This window comes from Chinchilla lanigera, unplaced genomic scaffold (genome assembly GCF_000276665.1).
Source record: "Chinchilla lanigera isolate Chin_1 unplaced genomic scaffold, ChiLan1.0 scaffold00052, whole genome shotgun sequence".
Taxonomy (NCBI): domain Eukaryota; kingdom Metazoa; phylum Chordata; class Mammalia; order Rodentia; family Chinchillidae; genus Chinchilla; species Chinchilla lanigera.
In genome coordinates this window covers 592,313-608,057 of record NW_004955453.1, presented here as the reverse complement: position 1 = coordinate 608,057, position 15,745 = coordinate 592,313, and the positions used below count along the sequence as shown (strand labels likewise).

Genomic DNA, 15,745 nt, shown 5'->3' with positions numbered 1-15,745 from the left:
GCTCAGATTCTGCTGGATTTCTTCCTCAGTAAAACACGTGGGGTAAAATTTTGCTAAAATGCCATCTGTGCCTTCCAGTACTGTAACAGTATGCCCGAGGCTTGGAACTTCGATAAAGAAAAGAGATTTATTTGGCTCACAATTCAGGAGGTCTAAAAGGAGGTCAACACCATCTGCTCGGCTTCTGGTGAGGCATTTGTGCTGCATAGCTCTTGGGGGAGAGGCGGAAGGGAAGTGGGAGCAGAACACAGCACACGAGGGAGGCAGAGGCCATGCTCCCCTCATAACAGCTGTGCTCATGGTAACTACTCCCATCTCCTGAGACCTAACCCAGTCCTTGGGGAGTCTAATCCATTCTTCGAGAAGGATATTAATCTATTCCCAAGAGCAGTGCCTCATGGAAGCCGCCCCCATCGGCCATGAGGCCCTGCCTCGTCACGGTCCCACATTGAGAACCAAGTGTGCGGCACTGGGAGCACCAGAGGAAACCTCGACCCAAACCACAGCACCCACCTTGCACCTTGACCGCCTGCCCAAGGCCTGGATCCTGCCTCGCTCCTGGCGCTGGGCGGGCTACCTGGGCCCTGCCAATGCATCTTCAAGTGTGGCTTCCCGTCCCCCACCTGTGAGCACTGCTGTCGCAGACTCTCCCAAGACTTTGCAGGTGACCGAGGCCCACCTGGGCTCCACACCCTGTGCTGGACTCTGTCAGTCCACTGCCTCCTCCAGGCCGCCCACCCCACCTGCTACATATCTCAGCCCTGGCGCTGGCCCAGGCCCTGGCCCTCCTGCCACGCCCTTTGTACAAAGGCACATGCTGACGCACTTCCGGGAGAGCCACAGCACGGGCTGCAGAGCTCCCCGAGGTGGCCCTGGGCGGCCACACAGACAACAGGGAGGTGGTGGAGAAGGTTAGCGGCTGCTCAGGAGCACAGGCGGGGCCTGGGACTTCCGGACACTGCCTTCAGGTAGACAGCCTGCTCCTCGTTAAGGTCTGGTGACAGTTTTCATTAGAGGGTTGTCCTCATGCACTTGGTGGCGAGGCCAGCTGCCCGAGAGAGGGCGACTGCACCGTAGGCGGCGTGGTGAGGGACCCGGTCTGCGGCCCTGTGGGCCCCAAGTCAGCCCCGTGCCTTCTTGAGACAGGAAAGGCCGAGCGAGGCCACCAGGGGCTCCCTCGACTTCCCCTCCCCGATTATCTGTACCTAGATGATCAGCTGGGGCAGACTGAGACCTTCTTTGGCAAGGGTTAGACTGAGGGGAGACAAAAGACACTGTATGGAAGGGGCGTCCCTGGTCCTCCGTTTCAGCGCCCTGACGGTCTCCTTAGACTGGATGGCTCCTCGCTGGGGTCCATATCCACAAAGGCTGGGCTGGGACTGCATGTGGCATCCCCCCGGAGCTGATGATGGATCGGGATCTGGCCCGGCACAGGCTGTTCTTAACCTTCCTAAGTTTAACCTCGGGAATTTCGAGTTCATTGTGAACATCAAAGATTGTGAACATCAACATTCTGACTACTAAATAACAGCCCACATAAAACCTGACACCCGAACACAGTGGGCATTTCTGAACCCGGAGATGTGTAGAAATGTCACGAGCTGTTGATCTGTGTGAACTATGCAGTGACCAAAAGCTCCTTCTATGCAAAGCACTCTCAGATTTTACATGCAATCCCTATTTTCGTTTACATAACAGTACAAGAAATACAGTGCTTTCTTGTAAATAATAAATGGTTTTTAAAAATTTATTACAGTAAAAGACACATTGTCATTAATCTCCCTCAAAGTATACCCCCTCACTTCAAAAGTCCCCATCCCTGGGCCAGGGATGTAGCTCAGCAGCACAAGCGCCTGCCTGGCAAGCTCAAGGTCCGGAGTTTGGTTCCTGGTACAGGAAAAGCCCCCATCCCATTGTGACTGCTTGGGCCGGGGACACAGTTCAATGGCACCGCGCCTACCTGGCAGGCCCATTGTGACTGGCTCCGTGTCGTTTGCTGTAATGAGCTTGTTTTTTTTTCCCAATCTAAACATTTGCTGCAGTTTTTGATCATTCCTTGCGTATGGACCAGCGATTAGAACTAAGTTCTCTGTGGAAGAAGCCACGCAGGACCTGCTGCGTGTCAGAGAGTTCTCTCTGTGTGGAACATCCAAAGCAGGCAAATCTGTAGAGACGAAGGAGACCACACCATGTCTGGTATAGAAATGGGGATTTCAGGTGGGGGTGCGGAATCTTTTGGGGTGATGGAAACTCCAAAACCAGGCTCAACCAATGGTGGCCCAGCTCTGTGGATTTACTAAAAATTGTCCAATGTTCTATCAAAAACAGGCAGAATTTACGGCATAATTTACATAATTTACAGTAAACTGTTCCTCAGTAAAGCTGTTAAGGAAGGAAAGCCTTGGTACTGCCCGCCTCCACCCTGTTTACTGAGGAAATGCGGCACAACAAGAGGCAGCCAAAGGGCCCTGTGTCCCTCCTGTGAGCGCTCGTGGGAGCGAGCCGGGCAGGGCACTGGGCCCGGAGTGTCCTCCTAGGGCGTCAGAGCCTGCCGGGTAAACACAGGGCCCAAAGGCTCTGCAGTCCTACCCACGGACCGCCCTTCCCAAGGACACCAGGGACCCCGCACAGGAACCTTCTCGGCCGCCTTGGCAAAGCTGTCACCTTCATGCTGTCCCCAGACCTCAGAGACCTTCTACGTGCCCATCACCCCAGGGGGGCCTCTGACGAAGGGCAGTGAGTATTCTCTGCTGTCACCAATACCACCACTGATCCTGAGTTCAAAGTCTGCACAGGAGAAGGTGATGGGGGATCTGGGGTCTATTTGGAAGAGAAAAGCATTCCAAGGAAGCAGCAGGAGTCAGTCAGAGCCAGGGAAAGCCCAGCAGGGTAAAGGCGAAGGGAGGAGGCTCCCGCAGCGCCAGTGGCCTGGCCAGGGGGTGCAGTGGCTTGGCTCCCTGCCAGGACCCCTTCACAGAAACCCGCTTCCAGTAAGAGCTGGAGGATAAAGCCAGGCGGCTTTCACAGTTGGTGCCTTAAGAGTCCTCAGAGCACCAGTTCCCGACTGTTCTAAGCCATCAACCTCGGCGTACAAACCACGATACCCGGTCCAGGCTGTGCCTCCCAGACTCTGCTCCCGTAAATTCTCACCCTTGCAGATGATCATAGGCGCTGCTGGGGAGAGGGGTGTGTTTGTGAACCAAAGGAAATGAAGCAAAGGGGGCTTTCTCTGGGGTGTACAGCTCCCCACACGGTGAGCAGAGCATCACCCAGCCACACCTGTCGCCCAAACCTACCTGAACCTTCTCAAAGAAATAGTGCCCAGAGATCCACAGCCACGCTTTGGGAAGGGACTGCATCCCATAGCGAGCGGGCTGGGGACCAGTAGCCCGCCCCAGAGATAACCAGCGTCTGCTCTGTTGTGTACAGCAGCAGCGGCCGCCACACTTTTTGGCACAGGGTGCGTTTCATGCATGGCAGTTTCTCCGTGGGGTAGGAAGGAAGGCTGCCTCGGAGATGGTTAAAAGGCGTGCACCACCTAGGTCCCTTGTGTGGAGAATTCACAGTAGGATCCGCACTCCCGAGAGACTCCAGTAGGGTGGCTGATCTGACCGGAAGTATATACAGCACAGGCTAATCCAGGCCATGGGACAGAGCTGTAAATATGAACAAATTTTTGCACCTTTATCTGCCACTCAGCACCTACTGTGCAGCCCGGGACCACTGATAATATAGTCTTCCTTTGCCGAGTTTTTTTAAGTGCATTCAGAACAATTTTAAGCCTTTTTCTCAGGAGGACGTGAACATCTTTCTCTATCATTATATATGTCTTTTAAAGCATTGTTTTTAGAGCTGAGGATGCAGCTCAGTGGTAGAGCACTTGCCTCACATAGCGTCGCACCGACACCGCTAGAAGACCACAGAGCATTATTTTTACTGGTGTCACCATGCGCTCCAGCAGTCAACCCCTCGTTTAATCATGCATCTTTGGACTTGGAGATGTGCGGTGCGATAAGGCTCAGATGACCACGTGTTCGTGTGCGTCTTACCCGGGTTCTGATTCTTTGCTTATGCTAGTGACTAACATTTGAGGCAGGGAGGTGAGAATGTAAAGGGTCTGAAGTTGTGCCCCCTGGGGAGGTGCCCTGGCACAGTGTCATGGAGGTGGTTGACACATGGGACTCCTGAGTCAGAGGCTAAGTTGGTTACAGCACTAGCAGCAGCTAGAGTAATAGTAATTGTGTCTTTTCCACGACCAGTTGTGCAGGACCCTGTGGCATCTCCATGCACCCTGAGGTGCACTGCTGGAGAGGAGCCCTGAGCTTGGGGAGCCCAGATCTTTCTAATGGGCACAGCTGCCTGTGCTATGGGGCCAAGATGCCATTTCTGTCGTCCAAGGCTGTTTACTGTGCACATGCTTGAAAGGTTCTCAGAAACAAAGACAGTCAGAGCCCCCTGCTGGATGGACTCGGGGACATGAAAGAGAAACTAACGAGCTCCTTGCGGTCATGGCGAGTTTGGGGGCCCGTGGGCCTCGCAGGCCAAGGGAAGGGGTTTCACGGAGACTGTATGGCCAAGGGGGACCGATGATGCCGGCCTTCGGGCTCAGTGGGTGCCCCACGAGCAGCCCCTTCCGTGTCCAGTGTTTCACCCGCCCCACTTGTACCTGCTTGCTCTTCTTTTTTTTTTCCAGGTTAAGGGTGATTTATTATTTTTATGTACAGAAAACTCAAGAGTGCACTTAGCCCGGTTTAGTGGCAAGTTCTGTAGCCTTTGCCTGTTCCAGCTTGGCAGTGTGAGCCACAGATTTGGGGCCCAGGACATTGCTTCCCCAGTGATGACGATCTCATCGTATCTGTCACTGTAGTTGGTCCTGATCGCCTCCACCAGCTTAGCCAGCGCGCCTCTGTCTTCTGAGCTGACCTGTGTGAAGGCCACAGTGGTGCAGGTCTTCCTGTGGACCAGGCGCCCCAGCCTGGCCTTCCCCTTGATGATGCAGTGAGGGACCCCCATCTTGCGACACAGGGCAGGCAGGAACACAGCCAGCTCAGTGGGGTCCATGTCGTGCACAGTCACCACTAGCTGAGCCGTTTTGTTCTCTGCCGGAGTGGTGACAGTGTTAACACCTGCTCTGAGGTCTCTGAGTGAGCGGGGACATCCCCTTGGCCAGCAGCTTTCTTCTCCGCCCAGGCCAACAGCCTCTGCTTCTTCTCTTGCTTAGTCTCTGGCCTACTTGTGGGCGAGCTTAAGCACCTGGGTAGCTGTTTGGTGGTCCAAGGCCTGGGTGAACTGGTTAATTGCAGGAGGCACCTTCAGCTGCTTATACAGGATAGCCCTCTGTCGCTGCAGCCGGACGTAGCAGGCCCACTCGACAAAGTGGGTGAGATCTCTGTTGGGCTGGATGTCCTGTCCAGTGCCAAAGTTCTCCGGCCTCTTCTCAAATGGGATTTGGCCTCCTGCTTCTTCACGGCAGCAGGGCTGGGGCCACCTTCCTCCCCTTGGCCTTCTTCCCTTTCAGCACCTTGGGCAGCTAACAGAAAGCCTACTCACTCCTCTTCCTCATTTGCTGCTGTGGCAAAATACATCTCGCTGGGGGTCTACAGTAACATGGTTCATTTCCTAGCGGACCTGCCAACAGTCCCAGAAGTCAGAAGTTCCAAACTGGGCCACGAGGGTGTGTTCCTTCTCGACACACTGAGTGCTGTGTGTCCTCTCCCAGAGGCTGCACACACCCTGGCCCCTGGCCTCGAGTCCCTGCCTAGGATGCTTCTGCCTCCCTCTCATGAGAACCCTGACGATTACACGGGCCATCTGGATGACCCAAGATCACCTGTCCCTCAAGGTCCTTGACCGTCACATCGCCAGTTCTGTGCCAGGTCAGATAGTCACAGGCTCCTGGGTGAGGACGTAGACATCTTAGGGAGCCAGCACCCGGCCCACCACATTCTTCTCCGAGTTCTCTGGGCTCTGTGGACCCCATGTCATCTCCCAGCCCATGACAGCCACAGCCCTGCCCACTTACTTCTTTTCACCCAGATTTGTGGTACTTGAGGGCAGGTCTCGGTCCAGGCCGCAGATGGAGCCCTGGGCTACAAGCAGGACCCCACAGAATCCAGAGGAGGATCCTGGGCTCGGACACTGGAGTACCATCCAGAACCTCAACTTTCTTACCTAAGAAAAATGAGAGTAACAAGACTTGCCTTGCCTGCCAGAGTTGCGTTCCTCTGATTTTCTAAAAGGGCAGCTCTGGGGAGAGATGCCTGGCTTGCGCTCTGTGTGTCACATTTCAACGGCTGCAGCATTTCCTCAACTTGACTGAGAGACTCAGGTGTCGAGATCCGGGCAGATTGTTATTGACCGATTGCAGACAGAAGCCACGCCTCCCAGTCCAAAGCCGCCAAGTCATTACTTTGAGAGCATCTCCGGTAGAGATGCATGACTTTGGCCTTGAAACAGCTCATCAGTGAAAGTACATGGCTGGTAGCAAAAGAAATGTTTCCTCTGCTGCAAGTTCTGCAGGGTTTTGTTTTGTTTTCTGTTTTTGTTTTGGGCAAGACAATTAGCTGCATAAAACACTTTTTTCTTTTAAGTGGAATCCTATTGCTAATGAAACCATGTTTTAGACATGAAGTTGTTACGAAGGAAAAAATGTCATTATCGAGAAGAGCAGCCATAGTGCACACATCCGATGGTCTAAAGAGAACATCCCTCTCAGGGAGATGACAGCAGCCCCCTCCTATTAGCCTGTAAAATTATCTTACGTTTAGGTTTTAGTCCCAGGAAGGAGAGGGGAAGGAAACCCAGCGCAGGCTCTGTGCACAGGAAGTAGAATCTGGAACGCAGAGATGCATGGATAGGGCAGCACGCCTGGCAGCTAACCCAAAAGAAATATGAAAGAGGGCTTGTTTGAATGTCAGAAGAGGCTATATGGAAGGTGAGGCTCCATCCCAGTTTCCTCTGGTGCCCTTTTCCCCTGACCCATGTGCTAGATGTCCATTTCTGGGAGTTTTCCCTCTAGAACAAACCTATCATGCTTCACCACAGGATATTTACAGCTTCAATCAGTGCCAGATTCAACTGGCTTCTGATCTCATCGCTGGAAGTTATAGATGCAGATATTATTTGCGCTGCGGTTAATTATGGAGCAATCAAACTTTGGCTTTTCCACTGTAATTTCCTCTGCCAGCTAATTTAATTAATCACCCCCAGCTCAGCTCTTCCAGCTGCGACCAGCAGGGTCATTAATTAGGCATGTGGTGGGAGCTGAGGACCAGGTCCTGCCACGAGGCTGCTGCCCACTGGGTCACACGGAGGCAGGGCTCCTCCTCGCATTGACTGTTCCAGAAAGGAAGGTGATTCCCCAGGGGCCGGCCAAGGGCGGGCCGGCAGTGGCCCTGAGGGCCTGCGGCTTGTGACATTCACCTACTGAGAAAAGAGAGGCCTCGCCTTCCATGTAGAGGGTGTGGCAGAGTTGCCGTGGGAGGCCATTGTCAGTGGCCTCGGCTTGGTCTTGGGTTTGGGGCAGCCTATGTGTGCCCAGCAGCGCTGTCTTTGTGAGCTTGCGTGTTGTAGGAAGCACTGTCTGCCTTACCGGGTCGCACTGACACTGTGACTTTGAAGGCCGAGGTTTCTCTGATGAAAAGATCTCTGAAGGATCTCCTTTTGTCATAAGGAGGTGATTGGGGGGCCCGGACCCACCCAAATTGCAGCAGAGATACTACAAGTGATTCTCATTGCTTTAAGAAGCAGAGCCCATTTATTTTCAAGCAGTTACTGGCTTTACTCTCCTGCGTTGAGCACGTCCATTAGTAAGAAAGCACCATGGAGGCGCATTAAGTGTGCGTATTGCACACACATATGTAGGTAGAAGAGAGAAATGACCCCAAATTTAAGAGTTGGTTATGATTATTCTTAGGTAGAGTTTCTAATATTTTAATAAAGTGGGGGGAGTTTTGTTCTTAATATATTACACAGGAAGATTTTTCAAAATCAACTGAATGTTAAGTCTGGCTTTTCTTAATGAATGGATAAACTGATGAACAGGTGTTTGTAAGAGCCACAGTAAATCATCCTAGAACAAGGAACGCATCTTCTGAGATCCCGTCCAGTGCCCTGCCCACCATTGAATGAATCAAAGAGATAGACGTGGATGTGTGTGCACTCGTACACACACGCACACACGCACACACAAAGGTCCTGGTGGGCTGGCAGGGAGCGGTCCAGCTCAGTAAGTCATTAAAGGGATAATAAGGAGCCATTGTGTGCCAGGTGGGAGAAAATGCGCAGGAGGGCTCGCAGAGTCTGGGGGGTCGGCGCTCTCTGTTCAGCCAGGCGGAAGCACCCCGGTCATAAAACCCCTGTGGCCTGTAAATGCCGGGGTCCCCTCCTCCCTCGGAATGGGCCAGGGAGGCCCCTGTGGGTAGTGGCTGTAGTGCTGGTTCGGTTTAGTTGAGCATCCCCACGAAGAGGGGGTCTCTTCAGCCGCTTTAAACAACTGTATTTGGCCCCGTGACCTGCTGGCGTATTAAAATTTCAGTGCGTAGTACCTTCGTTCGTTTCACACCATACAGGTCATTCTGGGATGTATTACAAGTGGCGGTTTTCCCCTAACATTCCCACTCTGCTCTTGGAAATATGGGAGATTCCTGAGACTTGCAAAACAGGCGTATTGCAAAGGGCTTCTGCATATTTCTATCCCCTAAAGAAAATGTAGCATACAACAGAAAAAAAAAGAAGGAAGAGTCCTTTCTCAGCCATTTTCTTTCCGGAAAATCTGTCCGGATTCAAATCCTTGAAACCCTCCTTGAAAGACAGCGTTGCTGGGCACACATAGCTGCCCTAAAACCCAAGACCAAAAAAAAAAAAAAAAATCAACTCTATGTATAACTTACGTATCAATTAAAAGAGCTCGTGCTCCCCCAGTTTCAGCGCTGCCTGAACTGGCCTTGTGTGAACAGAGATGGGAAGATCACACTCAGTTCTTTCAGGAGCATCTGTCTGTTCGGATCACTGATGAGCAACTTGGAGAGTTCTTTTCCCACCCCTGCCCCGACCTCCCACCCCGGCTGTCTGCACGGGTCTGTTTGAGCCAGGGGCACTCTGCAAGGCCAAGGAGAAAGCAGTCTCTCGTGCTTCCCTCCCTTCCCAGGCCTCAGTTTCCCCACTCGAAGGGCAGCAGACAGCGTCCACATCCCCAAGGCCAGGAGGTGCCTGACCTCTGCGTTCCCCTCGTTTCTCTCATCTCCACGTAACCTTTGCTGCCGTAGGAGGCGGTACAGCCCTCAGGAAGGCAGGGAGCTGGAGCGGGAAGGGCAGAGTCGCACTGCCAGCGCCTTCCCGGGTCCCTCGCTGGCCTCTTGTGCACCCTGCAGATTTCCAGGCCCAAGAGCTACCCAGGACAAGGCCAGCTGGCCTCCTTTGTGACGGCGGGTACCAGCTCTGCGGACAGGGCCTCCCAGGGGGCTGGCTGGGGCTCCTGGCAGGGACATGGGCTGTCCATCAGGGATAACAAACCCGGGCATCCTGGACCCCATGGCTGGGGCACGTGACGGCACAGATCCCCATCAGACTTGTCATTTCTCTGCTGTTGTCGGGGCCCGGGAGCGGGAGAGGGTCCTTCTCCCTCCTCCTGCCCCCATAGACTGTGACAGTCCAAATGTTGGAAATAATTGGATTCTAAATTCTAATTCATCTGTAAAGTATTCGGTGATTAAATTAGCCTAATAGATATTATTTCTTACATGGCTGCATACTTTTATCGTGATTGGATCTCAGTGGCACTAACGTGGCCCCCAATTTACTATTGACTTGAAATTCTCAGGGGGCAGGACACCCCTCTGCTGCTGCAGTCTGTTTTCCCAGGTTAAAAGTTAAACTGATTCATGCTTAGAGGAGGTCGCCTTCCCACTCGGGTGCAGGTGCTTGGCATCCGTTACTCTTTGAGAAGAGCAGCAGAAGGAGAATATTATTTTATGTAATCTTGAATCCTTTCTTCAGTTCAGAACCCAGAAGATACACTGATCTTTCAAACGCAGGGCAGCAGTGGCACTGCCTTTTAGAGACATCCGTATTTTAAATAGTTGGAAATTTTAGCAGAGCAAAACTTCAGTCGTCAACACGGATGTCATAAGTGTTAGGGATACGTTAAAGCATGCCATTATTCGTAGGGTAAATTTTAGCAGGAGGATCTTTAGCTGCTCTTTATAGAGCTAGCTAGCTGCTTAGTCGAGACTGAGGTAGAGGAGGTAGGAGGTGCGCTGGGCCGGGACGCAGAGCTGCAGAGAGGGGAGGCCTCTCCTGGCGCCCGCTCCCCACTTGCTCACTTGCTCGCTCTTTGCATTAATTTAATTTCTTCAAGTATGAGCCTCTCCCCTCCCCCACTCCCTGCTCTGCCACCCTCCAAAAATCTGCAAATAAAACCTCGCCGCTCCCTGGCTCAGTAGCTGGAAACAGCTGGTGGGTTTTGTGCGGCAGCTGAGCAGCCGAGGAGGAAAGTTTTGGCAAACACTGGGGAAACCCAGGAGAGAGGAGGTAGGCAAACTCAGGAAACTGCTTCCATGAGTAAATGAAGGAAACAAAGGCCTCCCAGCAGGGACAGAAGGGACACACACTCCCTCTGAATAGCTCCCTAAAAACAGCGCTGAAAAGGAAGAAGGCCCATTTGCTTCTGGGAATCCAATAAATTGTTTCAGGAAGTGAAAGTCTGTCCAGGCTAATGGAGCTGTGATTGACAGCACTTCTCATTATGGAGCCCATCAGGGGACAGGGCATTCCAGTGCCGTTTCGGGGGAGAGGTGGGACAGAAGAAGCCAGAGCCCCGGGTGGGGGCAGGGGTGGGGACAGCATTCTGTGCTCCTTGAAAGAGTCCCTGCTGCCCCCCCACCCGCTCCAGTAAAGGAGGATCTCATCTTTGGGGAGCATTTATCTCTTCCATTACAACCACCCACTTCTCATGACCTTACCGTGCCGTCTTCCCATCTGCTGTCCTGTTCCTACGGAATGGTGGGTGTTGTGTAGGACCGCAGTAGACTTGTCCCCAGGAGTGGCCATTTGCATGGCTCACACCACCTGTGACCCATGTGATCAGGTGATGTTCTGAACATGGATCCTTCCATAAGAGTGATGACGTGACGCACTCTTGTGGTTGTGGTTGTTTTGTGTTGTTTGTGGTGATGGAGATACAGTGGCTTAACACGTGCTAGGCAAGCACTCTCGCATGGGGCTATATCTCCAATCTATTGTTATTTTTTGAGACAAGCTCTCACTACATTCCCAAGTCTGGCCTAGAACTTGTGATCTTCCTGCCTCGGCCTCCTGAGTGGCTGTGACTACCAGCATGCGCCCCCATACCTAGCTTCACCCAGCATTTTAGCAGTAGCACTATGGGTAGCAGTGTGGCATTTGCTATTAGATGACAGCCAAGGACATACCCGTTTTCTTTGTCTGCGAAGGAGCAGATCAGAGGAAGTTGTCTGCAGTGACACTAGATTCAGCACAATCCCACGGCTGCAGCAGGGAAGAGGCAGCGCAGAGGCCTTGGGCAGGGGACATTCTGAGTGCCTGCATGGTGCAGCCCCTCCTAGCACCTGCTTGCCGGCCGGCAGGTGCAGAACGTCCTTGCAGGCTGGTTCCCAGGCCTGTGAGGCACAGAGGGACAGTGGCCATAGTTGTCGGCCAGATGAAACATCAGCTCCAGCAAGCCAGCCTCAGGGAGAACAGATGAGACCTGCCCCGTGTCCTTGCTGTGTCTAGTTTGTGACATGCTAACTGGGCAAACCACCCGCCTCAACCAAGAAACACCTCAGATCCATGATGATCGCTTCCAGAAAGAGGGCACCCTCCACCGCGTGCCTTGCATTTGGAGCCTCTCCGGGTCCCCGAGGGCACCTGGCCGTGGGCAGCCTTCCCGAGAGAGGCCGTCTACCCGCATCTTCACTCCACAGTTGGCAAAAGCAACGTCTCCTTAACTCAGCGCTTGGGGAGGTTCACGTGCTCACTGGGGGCAGCGAGCTGACCCCCGTTCCGCCAGGGAGATGGGAAGACCGGCTGCCATCAGGGGCTCTGAGTTCGTGTGTGAGGAGCCTTTCCTGTTGGGTCAGTGGACAGCAGGGGCCTCCAGAGATTGACGCCTCTCTGAACTTCAGCGTTCATTTCAGTGATTTGCCCTTGGATCTGTAGATGTTGTAATGATTTGGGGTGCCCTCTGTGAATGTTCTTAAGCTGAGGAAGTTGTGTCGTCTTTATCGGGGTCTAACTACACTTCAGTGTTTGTGAACTAAATGCAGGGCTTTGTGCCTAGGAAAAACAAGAGAACATGGACTGGCTTCCTTTGAAGCTTTATTCCCGTGAATTATAGCATTGATCCCACAAAAAATGTACCGTCTCCCCCTGCTCTGGTGCTTCTGCCCCACCTGAGTCTTAGGACGTGTCACAGTGCCCCTGGTACCCAGGAGCCCTTAGCTGGTATTTCACGAAAGGATAAGTGTGCCACAAGGCAGGGGATGGTGAAGGTGAGATTGTGAAGACGCATAGGGCGGAACGCCCTCCACCTAAGAGAAGGAGAAAGGAAAGAACTGGTGCGTGCATCTGAAAGCATAGAAGGCGGGAGGGAGGTGCTGTGCGCCACTTGGAGCGGTGGACAGAGGGGGCGCAGGGCACAGGGCACCACACTTGGGAAGCATCCGAAAATATCCAAAATTCAAAGTCAGTCCATTGCTTTAATATGGAGAGCAAGCTTACACGCTTCTGGCCCACGCAGCTCTGCATATTTTCTTTCCACCCCAAAAGGGCCATATTCACGTCTGGGATTCTCGGCCATCTCAGTGCACACTGCCTTCAGGTACCAGCGGAAGAGACTGTGATGTTGGACTAAGCACAAGGACCTCGGTAACCGGGAGGCTCCCCAGTGGCGTGTGCCTGCTGGTTACACCCAAAGTCCGGGATGATCCTTGTTCCCTGTAGACTCCACACACGTCTCAACGTCCTTGTCTGCCACCAAAGAACAAAAGGAGTTTGGACGACGGGGAAGAGGAGGTTGCTTCACCAGAAAAGCCCTCCGCCAGTTCGCAGTTCCTGTACAGTCAGCATTAATATGCTGCTTTCAAACATATAAATGAGGGATTGGTCTGCAGGAGTGTAGGCAATAAAGAGTGCGTTTGCGGAATGATAACCCGGTTGGCATCCTCGCCTCTTGAATGGCTCATGCGGTCTAATTGGCATATAACGCCCTATAAATTTATTAGCGCGCCTCACTTTTCATTGGACAGACCTTCTACTGTTAAGCACCAAGAAATTACCAATTTTCAGGAGTTAGTCACTCAAGTCGCACTATAACTAGGTTTGCAAAAAGGGGCAAAAAAAATCCACACGGCTCGTGTTATAAATCAGGCTTATGCCCATACAGGGCCCTTACTGCATGTGAGTCCCCAGGACAGGGAAGTTTGGGGTGAGTGGAGCTGCAGGGAGCGGCGTGTGTGCGCCAGGAACCCAGGGCTCCTGCACCCCGCTCTGCCCCTCCAGCGCCACAGAGCTGCTTGGCAGTTCAGTCCCAGGCTTTGATGTCCTTACAGATACACTCAGCCCTCAGGCACATCATACGCGGACAGATCCACCCTCTTTTTCAAGAGCATAATAGAAATATTCAGGAGCTGGCGTAATTATTTCAATTACTTCTCCCTGGTTTCTGAGACTCCTCTCTCTCTCTCTCTCTCTCTCTCTCTCTCTCTCTCTCTCTCTCTCTCTCTCTCTCTCTCTCTCAAGAGCCACAAATTAGAAAAGAATATTCACATGTTTCTTCTAATTGGTAACAGATTAGAGGCATTTTATCTTCTTAAATAATTTCCAAATGTGCCCCAAAAGAGCCCGGGAAGGGAGGGAGAGAGGTGTGCAAGAGTGAGCAAGGAGCCGGGGCGCCTCGTGCCCAAGGCCTCTGGCGGGGACCCTGGGGAACTCTTCTGCTGCCTGCTTTCGCCTGCTCGGGTTTTTGCTGTTCACGTTCATCACATTTTCCTGCTGAAAGCTGGAAGAGGTGGGGCTTCGCACTGTGCGCTGACCACGGTGGAAACTTGCCCTCCTCTGCGCTAGCTTATGAACACATCCACTTGCCTGCCCCTGCTCCCCTCGGCCACATTTTCTAAATATACATGCGTTTGCATATCCATCCTCACCTTCCAAGTGCTGTCTACTACCTGAAGCAGATCTGAAGCCGTCTCTGCCTCTCCATCTGCCCAGGGACTTGGGAGACAGAGGTGGCCGTCGGCCCAGGAGTCTCAGCTCACTGTGCCATTTAAATGCAGGGAGGTCACCTCCTCCTCCAAGTCATCCTCTTTCATAATGGAATTCGGTTTTTATCAAATAGTCCTTTTAAAAACTGGTGTCTCTACTCTGGAAAACAGTTTGCCCATTTTCATAAATCTAAATATGGAGCTCCAGTGTGACCTAGCAGTTGTACTCGGGTATTTATCCTAGAGAGATCAAAACTTAAGGTCCCGCAAAAACATCTGGCAGCTCCATGCAGAGCCGCTGATGCTGGGAAGAAGGCAGATATCCTCCAGTGGGGGCCAACGTAAAGGAGCTGTAGCACCTTGAACGTCACGAGTGCCTTGGAACAACACGCACCCACGAAAGGAGTGAAAGTTGATCCACACAGCAACATGGGTGAGCCCACGGGGTTATTTGAGAGAATAAAGCCAGACTCAGAAGATTACATGCTAGCTCTGCAAGTCCAGTTTTATAACACTCTTCACAGAATTATCGAGTGCAGTAATACCCCCTGAAGTCCCAGTGACTCGGGGCTGTGCCTGGAGGATTGCTTGAGCCCAGGAGTTCAAGGCCAACCTGGGCAACATAGCAAGAGCACTCCTCACAGAATGAAGGAACAGAGTGAGCGCAGATGCCAGTGGCCCTCAGGAGTTAGGGATGGAGAGGGTGGCCGGAGGGTGGTGGGTGTGGCTAGGGAGGAGCTGCAAGAGGGACCCCTGTGTAGAAGAGTCTGGATGTTGACGGTGACGGTGACGGTAGATACAGGAGCTTACTTGTGATGAAACTGCATGTAACTGAACATACAGATCCACAAGTGCAAATGACCACAGTGAGGCTCAGGAAGTCTGAGCAATGCAGGCCGTTGTGTCCATGTCCCAGTTGTTACCGCACCCCTAGAGTTGTGGCTTGCACCCCTCCCCTCATCCCTCCAATTTGGGTACTTGGGCTCTCTCTGCACAATTAGCTTACCTGCATGTGAGTCTACCGTATATGAGAAAGTTTACTAAAACTTCTGTAAAATTTTCTTTTAAAATAAGACCAAAATAAGGGTTTTTTGTTTTTGTTTTTTTTTTTTTACTGCACTGAAACAAAAGGTGGCTTTTGTGAACAGAGTCGGCACCTTGGGGAAGCAGCGCATTCTGGATGTAGCCAGGAAAAGGACAAGGGCGAGAGGGCACTGGAGCATCCAGCTGAGCCACGGTGCAAGCACCAACAAAACTGGCAAAGACTCAGGGTCACGAGTGGGTGGAAATAGGAGGCTTGGAGAAGCCCCCTGGGCCAAGGCTGGAACAGTGTAAACAGTGAAAGGTACCTTGTTGGTCCTAGTGACACAGTTAATTTCCAAGTCTCCATGGGACCAGAGTGATACCTCAAGAAGGTAGAGGTGGAGAGCGCTTCCTTACAGAAGTTCGGCCAGGGGCTGGGAATTTAGCTCAGCGGCACAGCACCTGCCTGGCAAATGCGAGGTTGTGAGTTTGGTTGCTGG

General features: G+C 52.5%; 1 protein-coding gene and 1 pseudogene across 8 annotated transcripts in view; one reads left to right on the top strand and one right to left on the bottom strand.

Moving 5' to 3' along the window:
• The window catches only part of LOC102026497 (arf-GAP with GTPase, ANK repeat and PH domain-containing protein 1), a gene marked incomplete at its 5' end in the record, with an annotated part of 356,403 nt that overhangs the window by 317,026 nt on the left and 23,632 nt on the right, over positions 1 to 15,745 (top strand). The window contains 1 exon segment of one of the 8 annotated variants that reach the window (XM_013519938.1): positions 12,787 to 13,168. Within the exon segment in view, the coding sequence (XP_013375392.1) occupies positions 12,787 to 12,871 (85 nt within the window). The 3' untranslated portion in view covers positions 12,872 to 13,168. 8 annotated transcript variants of the gene reach the window in all.
• Positions 4,298 to 11,929, bottom strand: LOC102025974 (annotated as a pseudogene).